General features: G+C 41.2%; 1 protein-coding gene across 1 annotated transcript in view; it reads left to right on the top strand.

Moving 5' to 3' along the window:
- LOC309510309 (NACHT, LRR and PYD domains-containing protein 12-like) overlaps positions 1 to 25,931 on the top strand; it is a gene marked incomplete at its 3' end in the record, with an annotated part of 59,578 nt that overhangs the window by 9,973 nt on the left and 23,674 nt on the right. Inside the window, exons 4-5 of the mRNA XM_082191297.1 lie at positions 7,985 to 8,136; positions 18,177 to 18,347. Of these exons, the coding sequence (XP_082047423.1) occupies positions 7,985 to 8,136; positions 18,177 to 18,347 (323 nt within the window). The remainder of the gene's footprint in view (positions 1 to 7,984; positions 8,137 to 18,176; positions 18,348 to 25,931) is intronic.

Raw genomic sequence — 25,931 nt, 5'->3', positions numbered from 1 at the left:
TTTAACTGCCGCTAGACCGGGATTCGAATTCCGGTCTCTCGTGAGGAAAAACCAATGATTCCGCCACTGAGCCACAGGGGGGAACACAAAGGTTTTCGGATGCACGAGCATATAAGAGCGTCACATGCTTTCTTCGGCGTATGCTTGTAGGCGCGCTTGTATTAAAACAGGCTCGCCTGCTGCAATATTGATATTTCCAGTCGCATGATCAGGGAACTGGGAAATGTATGAGAAATTGAAGGTCAGTCCATCCTCGGAGGAGAAGTCTCGGAGAAGGATGCCAGGTGAGTCCTCAGAGTCACCATAGGCAGTAACTAACTCGCAGTGAGGGCAGTCGCCGTCAGCGAGTGCAAGAGCTGCGTGATCAGGAAAAGGGGCGTCTTGAAAAAGACGCCCAGCTCTTTTAGTGCAATGGGAGTGTGTGTCGCGGCGGCGAGCACACACACATACATAAACACAGTAGCAGAGAAAGGATATAACACCGGATAGCGCAGCAGGAAGGCGGCGCGGCCAGCGACTTCAGTGACTCGTCCCGCTGAAGGTGCTCTCTTTCAGACGGCGCGGCTTCTTATCCAGCTCCAGCGATGCGTGTGCTTCGCTTGAAGGATGAAAAATCAGATAATAGCTGCCTGCGAGCGGTATTTATAGGCCTAGACCACGCCCATTTCGGCGGGACGTGACGCAGCGGGCGCGAAGTGCCCTGATTGGGTCTGGCGTCACGCCAGGCCTCGCTCGATAGGCTGCTGCAGTTGCCGCAGAGCAGCCAATAGGCGCGCGAGCTGCCTCGCCTATGTCTGCATGCTGCCGCAACGCGTTTTGCATTATTACAAAATTAAGGATAATTTTTGGCTTCAATATCTCGCGGAAAAAGGATTTTCCCCTAGCGTAAGATATCTTACGCAGTACGAGAGACCTCTCGTAAGAGAACAGTTGAGTACATCAAGGAGAAGATCAGGACTATTGACTCTCCAGAGAAATCCATCAATCTGTTCCACTGTCTGAATGAACTGGGCGACCAGTCACTAGTCGAGGAAATACAACAGTATCTGAAATCTGGAACAATAAGTGAAGCCAGACTCTCTTCATCTCAGTGGTCAGCTGTAGTTTTTGTATTGTTGACATCAGAGAAGAGTCTGGAGAAGTTTGATATTAATACATTTGTTGGAGAAAACAATAAAGCTGAAAAACTGAAGGTTCTTCAGAAGCTGCGGCCCGTGATTAAAGTTCAGTAAGTATCAGTGAAAACTATCACTTTACTGTTAAAACAAAAGAAAATAAAAAGCTCATAAATCTAAGAAACATACAAACATTTATTGTATCAGTAATAGGAGCAATATGGCAGCATACTTGATTTTATTGTTTTTCTGATTTTTTAAAATCTATTTTATTGATGTGAATAATGACGGGGAGATGTGATTGGGAAACAATACAAGCTGACTCAAACTTGTGTTAAAGCACCTGACACCCAATGTCTTCAACATGAGGATTCATTTAAAACAAACAAGTTTAATGTTACAAATGATTTATAAAGTAGTTTTCCTGGCAACAACGGACAAAAAAATTAATATTCATATAGCATGTTTATTGGTTATTCACCTGCAAGGGAGGCCAAGAATTCTAGCCCAAGAATGCGGTCTTACATTTAGAGCAAAGCGAGGAGTTAGTTGGTTTAATTTTATGTTGTATATGTCGTGTCTGTTCAGAATCTTGTTCTTTTGCACACTGAGAGTTTGTTATCCTGAGTCCATGTCCCATTTGTCTTTTATTCACACTTAACTCTCTCCAATTGTAATCTGTGACACCATTACCTCAAGGTTCCTGAGTAATTTTGAGACAATGCCATCCATTGGTGACCAAGTGCAGTGTTTTCTTTACTCCATCTACAAATTGTCTACTTTTTCTCAATTTTCTATTGCTTTTTGTTTTCAGTTCATAGTGTTTACCAAGTATGATTTTCATCTCTCTACAGTTTGAGTGATTGTGGAGTCACAGAGAAAGATTGTGCTGCTCTGACTTCAGCTCTGATATCAAACCCCTCACAACTGAGAGAACTGGATCTGAATAATAGAAAACTGCGAAATCCGGGTGTGAAGCTTCTCTCTGTTGTACTGAAGGATCCTGACTGTAAACTGGAGAAACTCGGGTAAGATCATCTACGGTATATCATAGTCAGACATGTTATTGTCTTCTGTAAGACTAAATCAGGGTTCCACAAATCTGGCACTGGAGGGCCGCTGCCTTACTGAGTTTAGCTCAAACCCTGATAAAACTCTCCTTCCTGTAACTCTGAAGACATGGATTAGCTTGTTCAGGCGTCTTTAATTAGGGTTGGAGATAAACTCTGCAGGACAGCGGCACTTCAAAACCGGATTTGAGGAACCCTGGACTAAATGCTCTGATGTAAATTTTAGGGCTACACTGCAGAAAATAAATTTCTTTCTCAGTATTTTTGTTTTCTTTTCTTTTTTGTATTCTTAATTGAAGATAAATTTACTTGAGAAGCAAAATAACTTAAAATGTTAAGTCTTGTATACTGAAAAATATCTTATGTATCTTGATTTAAGAATTTTTAGATATTAGATATTTAGACTACGTCTGGATCGGATTCAGAACGATGATCAAAACACAGATGGAGTAGATAAAGTCCAGCAACACCCCCAAAGCTTCACAGTCCTATACCTCGTCCTGTGTCGACATTTCATTAAGTAACATTAGGCAGTTTTGATTTTACATTTGCGTCTGCTTACATACGTGACCCGTTCTGGCAAAATGAGTCGCAATGAGCAATTGTTCATGACTGAGCTACACCTGTTTGACTTTAATAGTCAAAGTCAATTTTGAGAAAAATCGAGTTAAAGTTTTCTGAAGGTTCCAAAACAAAATCATCTACCAACCATACCTTAAAATCTCGGGTAATAACACCACATTTGGCACACACCACCGAGTCAAAACCAAATATTTATAGGAACAATATATATTCAACTTTTTTCCCCCATGGTACCACAATTGTTTGATTAAAATTAATGAAAAAGACAGCCTATATATTCAGACCTACTGTACTGCACAGGTCTAATATAATGTTACACATCAGCTGTTTTTCCCCAACAGTTAACCAAATGTTCACTTAAAGGTATAGCGGAGGATCTTTCCAAATTTTAGATAAGACCCGCCCTCTCCACTTTTTGAAAAGTTTGATTGATTCACCAGAATGATTGACAATTAGGAGGACCAATAGTATAGGTTACCCACCAGGAAGTAAAACATCCTCCGCTATACCTTTAAGACATAGCAGATTATGTTTGCTTGAATACTCGCCAAGACAGATATTTTGAAACACTGTAATTCTGTGTAGGTATAAGAGTATATCGGGATCACGCGCTGTCTGAGGCGTCTTTGAGGCACGCTTCGGATGTGTCAGTCAATGTGAGTAAAATCATTTTGTTTAAATCAGTATGAGTTTGAAAATCACATTTCATTGGTTCAGACTCATGCCATCGAGAATTCGCTATTAATATTCACAAAGTTGGATTGCTACGGTTTAAAACAATACCAAACTTGTGCTGAGGGAAAGCACAGTCGTCGAGAAGCGAGCAGAGAAAACTGAATTTTTCATGGACAAAGGAAAACATACAAATAAAGATACTTTTAAATGTTTAATTGGTATTTTGACCCTTGGGATCACTAGATGAGGGCTTAATGAACTCATTTTTGTGAACACCTCAAATTCGACCATTTTGCCTGTAGCTCAGAATTATCCTGTACGCATTCTGACTCATTTTGCCAGCATGGGTCACATATGATATTGCATGTTTCTGCTTCTTCTTCGCCTGTGTTTTTATCAGGAGATTTAATACTTTTTCAAAAGTGAAAGATCTCAAACTAAACCGCCTTCAGTGATACATGTGTTAAATAGTTGTTGTTAAGTGTTAGCTTATTATATTTATGTTGAAATTTTATGGATTTAATTTTTACATTTTCCATAATCTGCCTGTAAATGTTTGTATCTCCCAGGATACGTTTCCCCTTTGGGAGTATAAATTAATTGGAAAAAATAATGTTTGTTTGGCAATGCGTGTTACAACATTTTAATAACAATTTTAAAACATGTATTCTCTCATAACTTTAAACATTCTTTGTAAAATTCGGTCGAACAATGCCTGTTTATGAATATATTAGCCTACTGTATCATATTTAATATGCAAATTTCTAGGGCCTATGAATGATCAATATGACCAAAACTTTGCTGAGAAACATCGTGTACACAGTCTTCTTCATGCCTTCTGTCCTCTGATTGATAGTTTATACTTAAAAAACAAAAACAAGTAGAAGTCCTTTTGCTCAGAAAGTTTTTATTTTTATAAATGTAAATGTAAGAAACATTTATTAGACTGAAGCAACTGGGGTTTATTGATTATTAATAAACCATTTTTTTTATGTAAAAAATTGCATATATGATCCATAAAAGCCGTGTGTGTGTGTAATGTGATACTCAACAAAAAACAGATGCTAACTTGTATATGCATGCATGTGTGTTTTTTTGATGAGTATCATATTTATACATCGCTTTTATGGCTCATACTGTCAGAAACACAGGGTTAGGACTAGTGTGAAAACTTGAACACAGTCAAAAGGTGAACCCAAATGCAGAAAACCAGATGACAGTTCTGGGAAATATCTTCAAATCTTGTATTTGATGAAAAGGAACGTCCAAACTTTCCTAGGATAAATCCAAAAAGTAAACTCCAAAAAACTTCCACAAATAGATTGACAACAGTTCCAAAAAGTAAATCCAAAAAGTCCACAAAGTAAATCCAGAAGGAATTTGAAAAAAAGTTCACAAAAAGATCTGTGAGTACTCCAAAATTTCAAAGAGCAAAAGTAAATTAAACAAAACAAAGGAACCATACCAGGTACACAAATTAGATTTAGATAACTCCAAAAGAGGCACAGCAAGAGAATGACCTAGACTTGGTCATAGCACTGGAAACACTGAGCAAAGTACTCAGGAGAAGGGTGACTTAAATACACAAACAGGGAACAAGGCACAGGAGACATAATGACAGAGACTGAAAACCAACAAGAGACACAATGAACATATATAATCTATGTGGCCAAACATAAGTCTAAAACCTTGACACCGGTGTTGTGCCTGAACGCGTTCATTGAACGATAGATAGTTCATGAACTCGTTCATATTTTGGGCGAACGTGAACTGAACGTACTCTGTTACTGCCTGATGAACGTTACTGTGAACTCGTTCATTCTGGTGTCTGTGAACGGCACGCTCTCTCAGTTTAACTTCGTTCAAAAGGGTGCAAGATTTCTATAGAAATGTATTTGTCCCGTTCGGAACCTCCGTTGTCCCGTTTATTGACGCTGATCTAACCACTGATGTATGACTGAATCTGATACAACAGCAACACTTGATCACGACACCGGTCATCATCCAATCACAGTCCACACTCACGCGCATCAGACCCAGAGATCAGACCATACGAATAACAAACTCTAAATTGAGAATTAATTATTATTTTGGGACAAATCATTGTTTGATTTGCGCACAGAATCCTCCGCTGTCTGGTCGCTTCGATCCGGACTCGCGCTAACGGCAAATCCCTTTCACTGTCCGACTGGGTTTTGATTTCGGCAAATCAGTTTTAACGAATTCAAACAACGTGATTATTGTGAGTCCAACATACATCCAGCCACGCAAGAAAGCATCAAATCATCCTGAGGCAATAATATACTGATGTGATTTGCTGACCAAGAAACATTTATACATTAATTATTATTAATGTAAAAAAAAAGAAAGAAAAAAAAATCTGGATTCTTTGATAAATAAAAGGTTCAAAGTAGCCCAAGTAGCCTTCAACGAGCCCAAGAGGGCCCACGTCACTCCTCTGTTCACCTCTCTGCACTGGCTACCTCTCGCTGCTCGCATCAAGTTCAAGGCACTGACGCTTGCTTACAGAACTATCACAGGCTCAGCTCCCTCCTACTTTCACTCACTCCTACGAGTCTACATCCCTACCAGACACCTACGATCGGTCAACGAGCGACGTCTCGTGGTTCCATCACAGAAAGCCACAAAATCACTTTCCAGAACATTCTCATTCACAGTTCCATGCTGGTGGAACGCTCTCCCCACCCTCATCCGGAATGCAGAATCCCTGACAACATTCAAAAGACAGCTGAAAACCCATCTCTTCCGTGAGCACTTAACCTTATAAAAAAAAAAAAAAAAATCCTTTCCCTTTGAAACATCACTTATCAGGCTTATGCTACTCTGAATAATACCTGAACTTCGTATTTTGAGCACTTCTTGCGTTGTTGTTGTTTTTGCCTCTTTATGATGACTCGCTGAATTTTTGTCCTAATTTGTAAGTCGCTTTGGATAAGGGCGTCTGCTAAATGACTAAATGTAAATGTAAGTAAATTTATCCGAAATAAAAAAACGTAGCATTATAAATGTACTTGCTAAATAAAAGTAGGCTATTAATTTCTTTAAAAGTAGTGTATAATTACAAAAGCTTTCTATTTCAGATAAATGCTATTATTTTGAACTATGGTTTGTGTGTAATATGACTTTAATCAAAACAAATGTGTTGTCTGAAAACCTTTTAAACGCATACGAACCTGAAATGACATATAGGCCTACTGTGTTATGTTGGCCTAGCCTATAGCCTACAAATATTTTTGAGTGTCCCTCATTTTCCTGTAAAGAACCATGCACGATTGTCCCGCATTTGTTTAGTTGGCAACCCTACCCTCAATGCTATGTAAAACCTGGTTGGATAAGGATTTTAAAATTGGATATGAAGATGAAATCTGACGCATAGTTTCAGTGTTAAAACTGATAACATAATTGCTGTCTGTGGTTTTATATGGGCTGTGGCAATAATTTTGAAAAATAATAGCTCGCACAACATATGGAAAAAAAGAACTGAACTAGTTCATTTTTTGGAACTGTGAACTTTAGTTCAAAATTTTGAAGTTTGAACTATGAACTGAACTAGTTCATTTAAAAAATTGTTAACTGAACTTTGAACTAGTTCATGTAGAAAGTGAACTTTCCCAACACTGCCTGACACATATATGCAATTCAATGCAAATCAATAATAATTAAGAGATGGAAAATGTTCCCCAAAAGCCTGTTGTGTCATATTTGACATTTATATTAACATGAAAAAATGTCAAAAGAATTAAATTTTTAACATTAACAAATGGTGAATAATCAATAAACTCAGTTTCTTCAGTCCAGTAAATGTTTCTTACATTAATTTATAAAAATCATGAATCATTAATAAATCATTTCTCAGCAAAAAATACTTTATTTGATAAAAAAAAAGTATAAACTATCAATCAGAGGACAGAAGGCATGAAGTAGATTGTGTGCAAGAGCAAAACAGAGAGGCAGAAGGTAGCATTAGGAAGACAGAAACAATCACTGCATATCCAGTAAAACCTCATGGTATGTTCACTGTCAGCAACAGTGTTGTCATAATTATCAATTTAGGTTAGACCATATTGATTTCACTTTATTTTAATGGTCCCTTGAACACATTCTGTTGACTATCAGTACAGTTGCACATGTCTACTAACTCCCATTGGAGTGTTAATAGATTTATTAGTAGACTAGTAGGGTTAGGGTTAGAATAAGTTGGCATGTAGTTACAAAGTTACTTATAGTCAGTAGTTAACCTACCATACTCTTGTGTGCTTTCATCTTCACGATGAGTCTGTCACAGAGAAGAGGTGTAGTTGTGTTTGAGCTCATTTAGAACGGTTGGGTTTATGAAGAACATGTGTTGAGAGCTTTTTGAATTTCTTTATTCTTTTTTTTATGACTGATAAATCTCCAATTGAAATTTAGACATATTTAATAGTCTGTGTAGAATTGTGGCTTGTACGTGTTGATCTGAACTGAGAGAGTGAAGACTCAGAGTGTGTCATTGTTCTCTACAGGTTGAGGGATTGTGGAGTCACAGATGAAGGTTGTTCTGCTCTGGCTTCAGCTCTGAGATCAAACCCCTCACACCTGAGAGATCTGGATCTGTGGGGGAATAAACTAGGAGATTCAGTTCATCTGCTCTCTGCTGTACTGGAGGATCCTCACTGTAAACTGGAGACACTGAGGTAAGATTGTCTCTCTGATTGTCACACATGTCTTTGTCCTCAGTAAGAATTTTAGGACTAAAATTAGCTTGTAAAATGTTCTGTAAACACTAAATCTCAGCACAGAAATCACAGGTGTACACAAATGTCTAATCTCATGATCTGGTATTAGTGTTCATTTTTACATTCTTTTTAAAATATATCCTTTCAATTTAGTGAGTATTTCATTATATTCATTATGTTCAATAATTGTAATTTATTTCTTTAATAATTTAATAACAATAATCTGATCCTATAGTTCCCCCGGCACTGCACAGTCCTTAATCGTTGAAGTTTCTGCTTTGAACGGCTCTTTCCGTGGCTACAAAAATAAATAAATTCAAAGTAGCTTTTCAAACACTACTAATGTACTAATATGAAAGATAATAAGCAAAAGAAATGTAATAACTTCATGCTGATCTTCATTATCTTATATGCAGGGAAAACACCTGAACTTCTGCGGAGCAGTAATGAATAAAGTAACATGGTCAGCGCCGCACTGGTGAGATTAGTTTGCTCTGTCCATTCGGTTTCGCTAGCAAACACGTCCTCCCTGCGATGTCGAGTCGGTCACACAGCTCGGTCCATTGAGCCGCACCGATGATGTCAGCACGGCACGAGCTCTGTAACACCGCTCCGTTTCGTCCCACTATTGGTGTGTTTGGCTTCCCATACAACTCGTTACAACTAACAGACATTGCTTAAAAGAGTTTGTGAGACGCGCCAAATTAAACAGAAGTGCGGACACACAACTTCCTTTTCAAGGGAAATTAGCCATCATCAACTCCCGAAATCTCTTCTAATTTCAGTAATGCGTATGAATGAATTTCACCAAGGTTGATCAATGTTTTTTGTTTCACTAGTGTTGAGGCTTTTCAATAATTGTTTCCTATACGGCCCTTCATACTGGTGGTTTCATATTTGTCTCCTCCAAAGTTTCAGACAAGAATGAACATTGATCTAGTTCATTTGTACAGTATGGTGCACTGGCAGAATAGTTTTGTATAATTAGTGTAGAAATATGTGAAATGCTTATAAATCATTAAATGTTTAAGTTTTATAGGCCCCATTATTACAAATTTTTCAAGTGTCCAGACATATATTGTTATCCATTTAATATGAAGAGACAATTTTATTAGTCTTTTTCATTATAATATATATTATAACATTTCTAAAGACACTTATTTACTGTTGTGGTAATAAACACATATGTGTTAAACTGTAAGCATGAAGTTATAAGGCAACGCAAATAATAGAAATAAATGATAAACATGAAAATGGTCTTGATATAAAAGCTTCAGGTCAGGGGCATTCAGTCCGTATACTGTACGCTGTGAATGCTCTGCAGACCCAAGCCATTTAAGAGAATGAGTTTGTGGACTCGCAAATTAATATTAACACTATAAATATGACTATAAATTCCCTTGTCGGTTGAGGTGTAAAATAAAGCTTACATAATAAAAGTCCGTCATTTATTTATTTGCCATTCAACAATTTTTTTCCAAATAAGTGCCAGTTATAAAGTAAATAAAATTAATACATTATTAGTTAACTGTGTGATTTGTATATGTAAATTTCTGAAATACATAACTTGCACACAGTCACCTCTGATAACAGATCACTCTAAATTGTAATGTAGATGTGCATTTTCTGTAAAACTGCTTTGAAACAATATGTATTGTGAAAAGCGCTATACAAATAAAATGTGAAATTAATGGAAAAGTTATGGAGGGTTTTGGGTAAGTGTATCCACAACGCTGGCGTTATTATGCATCATCATCATTGTTTCGCGTTCTATGGAAGCATATGGGTAGCAATATTCAATTTGAAATGTAATATGTAAAATGGCAATGCATTTCTGTATTTAAATTTACGTTTTCCATTACATTTGTGCAACGTTTGGTGCAAAATTAAAACTAAAATTCAATTATATTATTTACATTTGCCATTTCATACACTAGTTTTAATATGTAAATTGAATACATATTTTAACATATTTTAAGTTTGCAGTGGCTTCATAAATTAATGAAAAATATAAAAAAACAAAGTACACCGGATGCACATTTCTTTGTTCTTCATTTTCTAGAACTAGTTTAAGAATCTTGCTGTATTTATATGTAATTAATTAAGAGAAAGTACACCGCCATCTTATTCTGACGAAAGTGACTTGAACGCACTGCCGTAAACACGACTTCCCAGGAGGACTTATAGATGATGACGTCACCGGGGGGGCCAACTTCACACAGTGATTGACAGGGTGGGAGGGGGCGGGGCCAACTTCACGCAGTGATTGACAGGGTGGGAGGGGGCGGGGCCAACTTCACGCAGTGATTGACAGGGGGGGAGGGGGCGGGGCCAACTTCACACAGTGATTGACAGGGGGGGAGGGGGCGGGGCCAACTTCACACAAGGCTTGTTCGACTTCATGCAGGTCTGCGCAGACCAATCGGCGGCTGACTTGAAGCAGTGCATGCCGGTTAGAAATTTTGTCCGACTTGATAAAGTGCCGACGCCATGACTGTGACGTATGCCATCAAAGTACCGCGAGAGCGATTCGAGAGTAGCCGGAGAACTCAGCCAGCGCAGCTTCTCAAGAGCGGCTGCACGAGCTCTGATGACGACACAGCTGTTCCACGATTGGCCGGATTCACCGCATGACAACGATCACGTGTGTTTCGTGTTTATTCGAAAACCTTTAGTTCCTCTAAAGCTCACAAATCAGTTTTTTATAACAGTAAACACTCTTTTCATGTAGTTGCGATGTTATATTGTGTCATGTTTATCAAATTAAAACTGATTAAAAAACTTAGACTCCACTTCATTGATAGTAGCTTATGTTGAACTTTATTCTTGTTCAAACAGACGCTGTATGAAGCAGTACATAAAGTATTGAATGAAAATGTCTCTGAAACATCTGTGTATTATTTGGCAAATATTGAATTTATTTCACTTCAGCTGTGGTAAAGTATGCAAACACCCATGGGCGTAGATTACGCGGGGGACGCGTCCCCCCCACTTTTTATAAAATGTAAATTCGTCCCCCGCACTTTTTCATAGGGCAAGTGTGTCCACCACACCCGGTTTTCGCGGGTGTGCATAGCCTACATCGAGATTTAAAATCCAAAGAGTCAAGTCTATCTACATACGTGACTTTCACGTTTCCATGGTAATCAGTCACTCGTGCATCACGACACGCCCATGCTCGCACCCGCGCCCAATCCATTTTTTTTCATAGAGGTTGCAGTGAGTTCAAAACGACAACAAACTCTTCAGTCTTAACTCGATCCTTTTTCACGAAAAAATCAAGCGCTGTAAGTAAGTTGTCATGTGGTATCCGAATTGTGTTGCACAATGATGAATAACTCTGCCTATTTCTCTTGTTGAATAATTAACAAGTTTCTACCCGCACAAACGTGCGTTTATTTTCAATCTTTTTTTATTCGTAATGTCTTTTATTTTCACAGATGTTATCAAAGCCCTTCAAATTAGAATAAACATGGTGATTGTTAGCCTAATGCTGAATTTGTATTTCCTTGCATTAACAGCCTGCTTGAATCAGGCAGTGTTGTAACATGTGTACATGATGACAAAATTTAAGTTCTCTTGAAAAAGCCTAACCAGAAAGTTTGAAGTAGTTTTAAAAGCTTGAAGTTTGAAGGTTTTCAATTGGAAAGTTTTAGTTTAGTAAGACAGACAGGCAGATAGATAGATAGATAGATAGATAGGTAGATAGATAGATAGATAGGTAGATAGATAAGTAGATAGATAGATAGATAGATAGATAGATAGATAGATAGATAGATAGATAGATAGATAGATAGATAGATAGATAATAAATAATATTAATAATAAATAGGGAATCACAGATAATGCAAGGATGATTCTGATTTAATTTAATGTTAAGTGGCGATTGATAGCCTATAGTTGATAATAATACACTGACGGTAACAAAGTTTCAATTTGAAATGAAAGATGGAGCATAGGCTACATTTAATAAAATTAAGGAAAAAATGCCCTTTATAAAGGTAAAAAACTTATTCTGATAAAAATGTTTTCCAACAGTGATGTAATAATTGTAGTTTGAATAATTGTAATGTGATGATCAAATATCATAGGTTTGGGCGGTTGGCGGGTGGATTATTTATTTTTAACAGCAGATTCGGGTGACTCAAAGTGCACCAGATTAATGCATTTATCTTTAAAATGTACACATTTTCTTCCAGGGGGGCATGCCCCCCGACCCCCCTAGGGGTACCGAGCTCCACCCACAAACACAGGCTATATGATGGTCTATGAAAAATACAAATTTCATTATCTTATTATTAAAATGCATGATCAGGATTTTACCACTCCCGCCTAGTTTTGAGCCAGGAAAAACCCTGCATGTGCAATATAAAGTAATGAACATCTTTCTTTCTTTCTGTTTTATTGCTTTAAAAATAAATAGCATATTAAGCCAATTAAGCAAAAACCTGTCAACAAAAGTCTGAAAAAAACTGGTATTACACTTGACATTCTGTCCCCCTCACTTTTGAAATGATGGCTACGCCCCTGCAAACACCACGTGAGCGGTCACTACGGGAACCAGAAAGTGTCCGACTTCACGTGTCCATTTGCAGCTCCTCCCAACCTGCACTCGACTACTCTCAAGAAGTCCTCTCTGCAGCCTGTAGCACGATGACGTAGCTGGATCAGATCCAACACGTACTGGACGCTGTTACGCGCATGCGCGGTGGTGTGTTTGGTGACGTCATATAGGCCTATGCATGCGCACTACAAGAGAGTTGATCAGTGATGATTTTTTTATTTTTTTTTGCTTGTCCTGCAGACACTTAACAGCAAATTAAGAGGAACCTTATGTACAGATCACTGTGGAAAAATTTGCCATTAACGAAGGAACTCTTACCAGACAAAATATCTTAAAGCATTTTTTTTCTTTCTTTTTTTTGGACATCTGACAAGATTTCTTTTCTTGATGCTGTTATTATTTTTGCATTTTCCCTTGAATGTGTACTGGTATGTTAAGTTGTTTACAGACCATATTTTATTGTAGCTTTAGGATTAACATTACAGAGACAATTACTTGACTAATTTTTGCTTCCACTCAACAGCAAATATGACCTGAATAAAATAAAATGGCTTAATTTTAAAATGTTCTGTATACACGCATAAAAAAATAAAAAATACTTGCGGTGACCACATGCTATTAATCCATCAAATTTAGGTTTAAAATCATGTGATTTAAAATGTTGTAAAATGTACTATTTTGTAGAGAGAAACTAGGATAACTTAAGCATCACATTTATGTAAATAATTATTCATCAATAATTACTTATTACTATTTATCAGTACTACTACTACACAGGTTAGAACGGTTAGATGGGGCGGGGCCAACTTCACTTCCGGCGCTGCACTGTGGCGACGAGTGCCTACAGCACGTCTGAAATGTTTGTTTGTTTTATGGGTTATATGTAAGCGTTTTTCATCACATAAACCTCGAACTACACGCTTTGAAAGTTTGGTTGTTAAGTCAGAAGCGAGCCAACAAAGTCAAGATGCGTTTTGTTACGCAGTTTTTGTCTATCGTCCTGGCGATTCACCTGTTGCTGTTAACAGTCCTTTCACTGAGTCGGGGAAGCTATGCATCGGCCGCCGCCACAACATATGGGATTTTACATTTATACCCGGGATCAACTCTGGCAACTAAGGGATCTGCATAGCGGAAACTTTCCAGTCGATCTGCCAGATGAGTGTACACGGACATCCACATCACCGAGGAAAAGAGGCCGGCGAGGAGGCGTACGGCGTAGAGTTCGCGCACGGGGGAGCAAGCCACCTCTACCTACGGTCATCCTGGCTAACAACCGCTCCTTGAAGCAACTTACGGAGCTACGGAACGCTGTGAGGAACCTCTCAGAGTATCGGGAAAGTTGTCTGTTGTGCTTCACGGAAACATGGCTTAAAGACACGACTGATAACTCAACACTCAGGATCACAGGGTTTAGCGACCCGATTAGACTGGACCGTGATGCACAGGTAACCGGCAAAAGAATGGGAGGGGGGGGGTGTGTTTATATAAATGAGCGATGGTGTAAAAACTACACAGTAAGAGACTCCCATTGCTCGGAGGATATTGAGCTATTGTCGCTGTCGGTAAGACCTTACTATCTACCTAGGGAATTTGGTCAGGTGTTTGTCACTGTGGTATATATTCATCCCCGCGCTAATACTAAGGTCGCGGCAAATAGGATATACGACACAATGGCTAAACTAGAAAACATGGCACCTGATGCACCGAAGTTTGTGCTCGGAGACTTTAAAGGGTTAGTTCACCCAAAAATGAAAATTCTGTTAGTAATTACTCACCCTCATGTTGTTCCAACCGTGTAAGACCTTCGTTCATCTTCGGAACACAAATTAAGATATTTTTGATGAAATCTGAGAGCTGATAACTTCTCCGTAGGCTGCTAGGTGGCCCAAACTTGCTGGCCCAGAAAAGTTATTAAAGAGATCGTTAATATAGTCCACGTGACTACAGTGGCTCAATATATCAAGCGACGAGAATACTTTTTGTGCGCAAATCAAATAAGTGGTAGGGTTTTGCAAATGTGTAGTGAACAACTTAGCCTCATTTTCTGCCAGCTTTTTCAAAAGTCATTAGATACACATTACATTCCTAAAGCCTGGAGGTCCTCGCTCATAGTACCAGTACCTAAGGTAGCAAGACCAGCTGATTTAAATGATTATCGTCCAGTCGCCCTAACATCAATCGTGGTGAAGAGCCTAGAGAGAATTGTTCTGAGACATATTCTAAATGATGTGCAATGTAATATCGACCCTTTACAGTTTGCCTATAGAAACAAGCGGAGCACAGATGATGCCCTTCTGTATATGCTCCATAATATCTATTGCCATCTGGATAAGCCCAAACGATATGTCCGGGTTCTCTTTATAGATTTTTCCTCCGCCTTCAACACCATCAGGCCCCACATTATGATGGAGAGGCTGGGGCAGTTAGGGGTAAATCCTAACATTATAAGGTGGGTTGAGTCCTTTCTGACGGAGAGAACACAGTGTGTTAGGGTAAATGAGGCTGTGTCCTCCCCGATTATGACCAATACAGGATCCCCACAGGGCAGTGTCATCTCACCAGTATTGTTCACTCTTTACACTAATGAGTGTAGAAGTAATACACCTGAGCATCTTACAATAAAATTTGCAGATGATACAGCAATAGTGGGGTTAATACAGAATAGTGATGAGACCAACTACAGGGCCTGGGTGGATCAATTTGCAGATTGGTGTAGGTCCAGCTATCTTCATCTAAATATAAAGAAAACAAAGGAAATAATAATAGATTACAGAATTGGGAGCCAGCCCCATCAGTGTTTGGTTATAAATGAAGAGGATGTTGCGATTGTAGCCGAGTACAAGTACTTAGGGACAATAATAGATAATAAGCTGCAATGGAACAGTTATACTATAAAAAGGGGCTGCAGAGGCTGCATTTTATGCGGAGACTAAGACAATTTAGAGTGGATAGTGATATGATGTTACTTTTTTATCACTCATTTGTGGAGAGCATTCTACTTTTTTGTTGTGTTGCCTGGTATTTCTCTTTGTCAGTGACCAATAAAAACAGACTGAGCAAGATAGTTAACTTGGCTAGCAAGGTTGCAGGGAAAAAACTAGACAGTATGGCTATTACCTGTGAAAGAAGGGTGTTGAAGAAAGGTCAAGCAATTAATAGAGATATGTCACACCCCCTACACCAGGCATATGAGGTGTTGCCATCAGGGAGGAGGATTAGGTTACCCTCTTTCAAAACTAATCGAGCCAGTAAGTCATTCATTCCAACTACATTACACTTATGAATAAGAACTTACCTGCAGGACAGCACTTTAAATAGCATCATGCACTTTCTTTCCAGCTTGACTGTTACAGTATGCACAACTGCACTTTATTATCCTAGTTATGTGTAGTGGGGTTTGAGTCTTCTGTCCTGATGTTGTGTGTGGGTGTGGGTGTGGGTGTGGTAGGGTGGGGGTGTTTGGGGAGAGGGAAATGTTGTTGTATATTTTGTTTGGAATTCTGTCTTGTCAACTGTCTTGTTGTCTTATGTATAAATGTATCAGACGTACTGTATGGCAGGGGTTCCCAACCTTTTTTTGTCTGAGACCCCCTTTTACCCAAGAAAATATTTTAGGGCCCCCCTTCACATTTAATGATATTATCGCTCTTGTAAGCTTGCAGCAAGGATGACAAAATATGTTGTTTTCAAACAAACGGTATGTTTACTATAAACAGATATGTTTATGCACAAATAATAGCCTATAATATTGAAAATACAATAACAAAAACATTAGTAGGCCCTTTGTAATTTAAAAATGTAAGCCTAGGAGTAGCCTATAAATTTGCCCTATTTTAAATGCAATAACAAAAATATCAGTATTCACACTTGTGTGTAGGTAAAAAAAGAATGAATATAGGCTATTACTAAATGACTTCTGTCTGGGGCCTCAATACTTGCATGTTATTTGTGAGGCTTTATCAATGTGAGGCTTTATTTTTGAGGCTTTTGGCGCTATAGCGAGTGATAATAAACTTGTGTTTATTAACAGAATAATGCGTCTTTCGGAAGAACATTGTAGCCGGAACTACTTCTCTCTCTGTGTGCGTCTATGACGAGTCACGCAGGTACTGGGCTACTCCGCAGCGGCAGCGATCCGAACCAGGGTAAAATAGTCCCTATGTAATCACTTATTATAGGTGTACCATAGTGATTCAGGATAAGACAAAAACACTGCAAAATGGATTCATGATGAACTCGCTCATAATATAAATTTTGAACAGAAAAAAAGTTAAGGACTTTTATTTAATGCAAATTGCTCAAAACTTTTCAAAATATGACGCGACCCCCCACAGAGCTCGGTGAGGCCCCCTTGTGGGCCGCGACCCCCCTGTTGGAAACCGATGCTGTATATGGTGTAGAACAAATTTCCGAAAGGATAAATAAATCTCTCTCTCTTCACACAGTGATTGACAGGGAGGGAGGGGGCGGGGCCAACTTCACGCAGTGATTGACGGCGGAATGCATTTTCAATTTGCACATTGAATTTTGCTTCATTCATTGCGGGACATTTAATGAAAATGCAATCGCAAGTGTCTTAACTGAGGGTGTAAATGCAATTAAGAAAAATAACATTTGAATGATCATTTTGCTACATTATTTGTTTGAACATGTTAAACAGTGACTTTTTATCTCACAATTCTGACTGTTTTTCCCCTCAGAATTGCAAGGTATAAACTCGCAATTCGGACTTTTTCTTGCAATTGCTATTTATGTCACGCAATTGTGAGTCTGGCCCTGTCACAAATGGCACCCTAAACACTCGCGGTCTTCCTCTGAGTCCGCACTTTCCTGACGTAACGCCGCTTTGACTGTCGTGAACAAGTCTGCTGTGGAGCTCGCTTCAGTGCGCATTTAGAGCACATATCGACCGCAGAGGGGCGCTCGTGAGTACCCTTCTGAAACCTAAAACTACTAAATGGGACACCCTATGGACTTAATGGGCACGCAGAAGCCATTGTAAGTCTACAAGACTGAAAGTGAGGTGTGCCATTTAGGACAGGGCCTTTATATCTCGGTGAGTGGATTCTGACAAAATGAAACACCTCTGATTGGCTGCGTTCAATAGACCAACAAACATGACTGTGATTGGCTACATTACTCACCGCTGTAAAAACATTTGACGTTCTCCAGAGCTCAAACACAAAAACACACTTGAGAGTTTGCCAGTATGATATTATTACAGAATCAACTGAGGGTGATCTTGCATTCGCTTGAGAGTGCTTATATTTAAATTTGACTTTGTGATATTTTTTACTATTTTTTTAATTTAACAAATTATTTGTGATCAAGCATTAATTGACGGACCCCCTGCAGTACGGCTGCGGACCCTTGTGTTAAACTGATCTGATCTGAACTGAGAGAGTGAAGAGTGTGTCATTGTTCTCTACAGGTTGAGTGATTGTGGAGTCACAGATGAAGGTTGTTCTGCTCTGGCTTCAGCTCTGAGATCAAACCCCTCACACCTGAGAGATCTGGATCTGTCTGGGAATAAACTAGGAGATTCAGTTCATCTGCTCTCTGCTGTACTGGAGGATCCTCACTGTAAACTGGAGAAACTGGGGTAAGATGAACTCTCTGATAAACACATATTTTGTCCTTGGTAAATATATTCTTTATTAGTAATTTAATAGTTTTTAACTTTTTTACTCAGTGATCACCAACTTTGCTTGTTAAACTCTAGCTTGTTTTCGGGTCTGAAGAAGGAGTCCAACCAAACAATTACACATCCACACAACACAAATGAGAGACAAATGAATACATTTCATTGAGAGCTCATTTTCTGTACAATTATAGTTTGACCAGGAAAACCAAAACCAGTATTTTATGTGTGATTCATAGACACTCAGTTAAACAATAAATTACAAGTGATTCTTACTTCAGTCCAAATGCACAATAAATAAATATTCAGTTAAATCAGTGAACATCACAGGTGAGCCAATGCTTGATTAAACATGCTAATCCTAAAACATAAATGTTCTCCCCAGTGTATACAGTACTGTGCAAAAGTCTTAGGCATGTTAATATCCCCCCCCCCCCCCCCCCCCAAAGATGGTTTTAAGTCAGTTATTTATATATTTTGCTGTAATGTGTCAGTAGGAAATATCAGTTTAGATTTCCAAACATTCTTTTTGCCATTAATTGTAATAATCCAGTGAGATTTGTGTATGCACAAGGAATCTGACAACAGCCGGTATGATCTGATCTCACCATCATCGAGTCCGTCTGTGATTACATGAAGAAACAGAAAAATGATTAACATGCCTAAGACTTTTGCACAGTACTATATAGTATATATATATATAATTACTCCACATCACAAACAAGACAAAACATTACACAAATACACAAAGTATAAATGTTATATTAAAACAACAGTGTTTTTGAACTGACAGAGTTACAACACCCACAGACTTCCATAGGAATCGAGGAATGCTGAAGTAAAGTTTTGTATTGCAGTAAATATCATTACAATAAGACAAAACAAAACTATCATAAATGTCCTAAAGAACAGAGCACAATATAAAAAAGGAAAAATAAATAGAAAAAAAATAATAATATCAGGGACAAAAAGGTTTCTAATAATTACAATTTCTTTAATAAATTGATTAATCTTCCACTTTTCAATGTTGACATTCTCTGATCCTCTTCGGTTTAAAAATGACCGAACACATTTTTAATTTAATTGTTTTGCTTCATCTGAATGGGATGACACTTGTTTGTTGTATTAGCTTTGTGAACACACACAAAATAATCATAGACATGATTCGGATATGGTAAAGGGTCGTAAAAAAAAATGTGTCACACTTGGTTCCTTCAAAAATGACCGACAGGAAATGAATGGGAAATACGAATGAGAAACTTTTGGTGGTACAAACTACAAATCAGCCGCTGTGCAGAAAAAAAGTGTACAGCAATGAAACACACACACACACACACACACACACACACACACACACACACACACACACACACACACACACACACACACACACACACACACACACACACACACACACACACACACACACACACACACAGAGAGAGAAATGAACTAGTTAGACTGCAACAGCAAATTTTGATAATATGCAAAATAAAATCAATAAATGAAGAAAAATACAAAAGAGACTCTCGCTCAAATGCACACACACACACACACACACACACACACACACACACACACACACACACACACACACACACACACACACACACACACAATAATTGTTTGGTCTTATTTTAGCCTAATAGGTGTTCCTGATATCTGCTGCATATGCAACAATACATAAAATAATTACAGTTTGTATGTACATAGTTAAAATAATATTTATTATTATAATACAATTTTTATTCCTGTTTTTTAACCTACAGTTTGATAATGATTGTTTGCTGTTGTTATTTTATTGTTTTTGCTGTTAGATCATAATTGCTGTTCCCTTCTGAAGTTTTATTACCATTTATAGAATTAAACTGAATAAAATACCAATTAATTGCAAAATGTCTGTATAAAGTGTTTTGAATTATCACTATCCATCCCTTATTTTGTTAGATTTTTTTAATGATCAAATGCTGATTAACAAAAATGCTTGCATTGTGTTCCTTTTCTAACCAAACATTATTGTTTGATTGTAATCATAATGCAAAACGCCTCGGTTACGACTGTAACCTCGGTTCCCTGAAGAGGGAACGAGCGTTGCGTCGAGAAAATGACGCTGTGGGAACGCTTTGCGTGATGACGTCTTGAAGCACATGTAAAATCAGTCCAATGGTGTGGCGGAACGTCAGAGGCGGGTGACGTCACGTACCAGGAAACTATAAAAGCCGGCCCAAAACAGAAAACGAAAGCTTCGTAAAAGTCTGAAGTCGAGCTGACAGGCATGAAGGAGATATGGCAGGGCGACGCAACGCTCGTTCCCTCTTCAGGGAACCGAGGTTACAGTCGTAACCGAGGCGTTCCCTTTCAAGGGAACTCCCGTTGCGTCGAGAAAATTACGCTGTGGGAACGTCTATACCAACGCCTCCATAGCTACAAATGTCTGTCCTGTGTGAAATCCGTAGAGCAGCACTAGGAAGACAAAACATGAGACCCTGGAGCAGAGTCTAGATCCAGAGAGTAAAACCTGACGAAAGTGTGCGGTGAGGACCAGCCTGCCGCATCACAGACGTCCTGTAAAGAAACTCCTGAAATAAGGGCCTTAGAGGCCGCCATACTCCTCGTCGAGTGCGACCGGACAGCCAAAGGAGAAGGCTGCCCAGCCGCCTCATAAGCAAGTGAGATAGCCTCGACCACCCACTTGCTCATCCTTTGCTTAGACACCGGGCCCCCTTTGTTAGGGGACCCAAAGCACACAAATAATTGATCACTTTTACGCCACAGGGCAGCTCTGTGGACGTAAGCGTCTAACGCCCGCACAGGGCAAAGCAAATTATTAGCCTCCTGGTCAGCATTTTGAAAGGGAGGAGGACAGAAAGCCTGCAGAACAATAGGTCTAGCCACATTAGTGGGGACCTTGGGGACATAACCCGGTCTCGGATGAAGGAACGCTTTAACCATACCCGGAGCAAACTCTAAGCATGACGGAGCCACCGACAATGCTTGAAGATCCCCTATTCTCTTAAGAGAAGAAATAGCCAGAAGGAAAAGAGCTTTCAGAGTAAGAAACTTCTCAGGAACCTCCTCAATGGGCTCAAAGGGGGCCTGGGATAAGCCTTGTAGCACAAAGGACAAATCCCAAGGTGGCACCCTAGAGCGAACTGCAGGCCTCAGCCTCCAAGTGCCACGAAGGAAACGAGATACCAGAGGGTCTTTCCCCACAGACATTCCACCCAAAGGAATGTGGTAAGCACCTATGGCCGCCACATAAACCTTTAAAGTGGACGGGGTCAGACCTGCAGTGAACCGGTCCTGCAGGAACTCCAGCACTGTACCAATTGGGCAGTGGACTGGGTCCAACCGACGGTCACTACACCAGGAAGTGAATACTCTCCACTTCAGGGCATAAAGTTTCCTCGTGGAGGGAGCTCTGGATTGTAGAATGGTCTCAACAACCTCGGTTGAGAGACCTGACTCTATGAGCTGGGCCCCCTCAGAGGCCAAGCCCACAGGTTCCACAGTTCTGGCCGAGGGTGAAATATCGAGCCCTCTGCCTGGGACAGAAGGTCCCTCCTGACGGGTAACTCCAGAGGATGCCCGTCGAGGAGGGACACAAGATCGGGAAACCATACTCTGCCCGGCCAGCGCGGGGCTATAAGAAGTAGATGGACCCGGTCCCTGCGAACTCTTTCCAGAACTCCCGGGAGCAGAGCAACTGGGGGAAAGGCGTACAGACGTAGCCTCGGCCACGTCTGTACCATAGCATCCAGTCCGAGAGGAGCTGGATGCGTGAGGGAGAACCAAAGTGGACAGTGAGACGTCTCTCGAGACGCAAACAGATCCACTTGTGCTTGGCCAAACTCCCTCCATATCAGCTCCACCACCTCGGGGTGGAGCCTCCATTCCCCGGGCCTCGGCCCCTGCCTCGACAGAGTGTCTGCTCCTATATTCTGTACCCCGGGGATGTAAGCTGCCCTGAGTGACAGTAACTTCCCCTGGGACCACAAGAGGATATGGCGTGCCAAGTTGGATAACGGGCGCGAGCGCAAACCCCCTTGGTGGTTGATATAGGCGACTACCGATGTGTTGTCCGTATGTACTAACACATGGTGCCCCCTGAGATCTGTGATAAAGCTCCTCAGAGCCCGGAAGACAGCTAACATCTCTAGGCGATTGATATGCCAGGAACGATGATGGTCTTCCCACAGACCTTGAGCCGAGCGACCCTCCAGGATCGCTCCCCAGCCCGTGAGGGAAGCATCCGTCGTTAGCAATTTGCGACGACAAGGAGCTCCCAACACTGGGCCCTGGGACAGGAACCAAGGCTTCTTCCACATAACCAAGGCACGTAGGCATCGCCGCGTGACCTTGATTGTGCGAAATGGGTTGCCCCTCGGGGAAAACCCCCTGGTCCTGAGCCACCACTGCAGGGGCCTCATGTGTAGCAGTCCAAAAGGTATCACGTTGGAAGCTGCTGCCATGAGACCCAACAGTCTCTGGAACTGTTTGACAGTGAGTAGCTGGCCTAGCTTTACACTTTTCACAGCTGCAAGGATGGAATCTATCCGTGGCGGTGACAGGCGCGCCTGCATCGACACAGAATCCCAAACCACGCCTAGAAAAGTGGTCCTCTGTAATGGAGAAAGCACACTCTTCTTGGCGTTCAGCCGTAACCCCAACTCTTTCATGTGGGCGAGAACAACATCTCGATGTTGAACCGCCATCTGATGCGAATGAGCTAAAATCAACCAATCGTCGATGTAGTTCATAATGCGAATACCCTGGAGGCGCAGTGGCGCCAGAGCTGCATCCATGCATTTGGTGAAAGTGCGGGGTGATAAAGCTAGGCCGAATGGAAGAACTCGATATTGGTATGCTTTGCCCCCGAAAGCAAACCTCAGGAACTTCCAATGACACGGACGGATGGATATGTGGAAATATGCGTCCTTGAGGTCTATCGTGACAAACCAGTCCTCGGACCTGATCTGTGGCACGATCTGCCTCAATGTTAACATTTTGAACTTGAGCTGCATGACTGACTCGTTCAGAACTCGAAGATCTAAAATGGGACGCAATCCCCCGTCCTTCTTTGGAACTATGAAGTACCGGCTGTAAAACCCGGTTTCCCTGTTGGAGGGGGGTACATATTCTATGGCCCCTTTCTCTAACAGAGTGTTCACTTCCTGTTCCATAACCAGAACCTGCTCGGGGCCCACCACTGTGGGCAGGACCCCCATAAACCGAGGTGGGCGTTTCTTGAATTGTATCTGATACCCTTTTTCCACGGTCTGCAGGACCCAACGAGAAACATTTGACAGTAGCTTCCACGCTGTCAAAGATTCTACTAGAGGTACCAGCCTCTCGAGACTGGTTTCTGGATTTTGTTGCTGTTGAGTAGTCGGTTCGACGCCCTGTAACGGCGCACCGGCAGGGAACGACCGAACAGACTGCTCTAGCACCCTCCTCGGAGGGGGCGGGCATCCCGAGGCCACTACGTTTCCGGGTGGACCTTGAGATATGTGCTCGCCGGAGACCGCTGCGCCCTGTAACACCAGAGGTGGCAGGGTTGGCAGAACGGTCCCCTGAGGGCACCGAAGAGAGACGGGCACCGTAAAATGAGGTGTTAACCGCTCTACTTCGGGGGGGGCTACCCTCATTTGTCCTGGGTCCTCGGACGTCAGGACTTTTTCCCAGCAGCCTTCTTGGCGGTAATAACGGTCCGCAGATCCGTTCTACCCCTCGAAGACTGCTGTTTGAACTGCTGGTTGAGGTTTGAGCGCGCCCTCCGTGTCCCCGAGGTTTTTGTGGGGGAGCACGGGAGGAAACGCTCTGTTTTTGAGTGGCACGGTGCTCAGCGCTCTTTTTAGAGGAGTGAGGCTGCTCCCGCTCAGCAGCCTCATAGAAAGAACGGCGGGGGAGGAGTTTCTGCAATGCAGCTGCCTGTTTAGCAGCTTCTTGAGATTTAGCTACTGCACTGTTTACTGCATCGCCAAATAAACCCACAGTGGAAACCGGAGCATCTAAAAGAACATGTTTTTCTTTCTCTTTTATATCACTCAGGTTGAGCCACAGATGCCTCTCAGTGGCCACCAGGGCTGCCATAGACCGCCCGATTGATTTAGCGGTCTCCTTGGTGGCCCTGAGAGACAAATCTGTGGCTCTGCGTAGTTCAGCCACTGTATCGGGACCAATTCCCCCGCCCTCCTCTAAATCCCCCAATAATTCTGCTTGATATGCTTGCATAATGGACATCGTATGCAGACACACTGCTGCTTGACCAGCGGCTGCATAAGATTTATGAACCAGGGATGAAGTATATTTTACTGGTTTAGAGGGAAGTGAAGGAGCTTTCAGGGAAGATGCCGTTGCTGGAGAGAGATAGCTCGCAAGCGTCTCCTCCACCTTCGGCATCTCCCCATAACCATAATCTTTATATTTCTGAATAGATGAATAATGAGATGTTTGTGGTGCATAAACTCTGTATGAAACCGGTTTTCCCCACGATCTCGACACCTCGGTGTGGAGATCGGGGAAAAACGGCAGGCTTCTTCGCTGAGGCTGAGCACGAGATGGCAGGAAGCGTTCGTCGAGCTTACTTTTCGAGCGAACGTCCTGCCTATCCTCTGGCCACTCAATAGAAAGTCTGTCAACTGCTCTAGTAATCACATCGAGCAGTTCCTCAAACGCATGAGACTGAGGTGGCGAATCCTCAGACTCAGCTTCAACACTCACAACATCCAACTCCTCAGAGCTGGACAATTGCAGTATTGGTGCCTCTATCAGGGGGGAAGAAACCGCAGCGCGTGCTTCCGCACCCTGATGAGAGGCACTGGATCTGTCAGATTGATGCTGAGATAAGGCAGAGCCCGTCTCAACATCCACTGACAGATCCATTTGCGAACCCCAGGTCTGAGATCGCCGCCGAGCCTCAGCCGCGGCGGGACCCGAGCCCTGGGGAACGTGGTCGGGATTGAACCGAGCCAAACGGGATCGGAGCGTACGCAATGGAAGCGCACAGCAATGCTCACAGTCACCACCTTCGAGTGCTGACTGGGCATGCTCCTCTCCCAAACAAACAACACAAAGAGTGTGTGTGTCACCTCCCGTTAAATAACGCGGGCAGGGATGGACACACACTCGATACTGCTGCTTGCTCGCCATAACTGAATCAATATATATATATAGAGACAGACAACACCAAATAACAAGGACAGATTTCAACACAGAGCGCAACTGAAGACTCAAAAAGCTTTCGTTTTCTGTTTTGGGCCGGCTTTTATAGTTTCCTGGTACGTGACGTCACCCGCCTCTGACGTTCCGCCACACCATTGGACTGATTTTACATGTGCTTCAAGACGTCATCACGCAAAGCGTTCCCACAGCGTCATTTTCTCGACGCAACGGGAGTTCCCTTGAAAGGGAACCTGATACTTATGTAACAAAAATATCTAAACCTTAAAAAAAATTGTCTTTTAGAATGTCTAAATATATATCTAAATAAATAAAAAAAAAACGAATAAAATGGAGAAATCATGTCTAAAAAAAACAATGGGA

The sequence above is a fragment of the Leuciscus leuciscus genome (genome assembly GCF_965113295.1).
Source record: "Leuciscus leuciscus genome assembly, contig: SUPER_11_unloc_9, whole genome shotgun sequence".
NCBI classification, from domain to species: domain Eukaryota; kingdom Metazoa; phylum Chordata; class Actinopteri; order Cypriniformes; family Leuciscidae; genus Leuciscus; species Leuciscus leuciscus.
The sequence above is the reverse complement of the archived record's forward strand: the minus strand, read 5'-3'. Positions and strand labels throughout refer to the sequence as shown.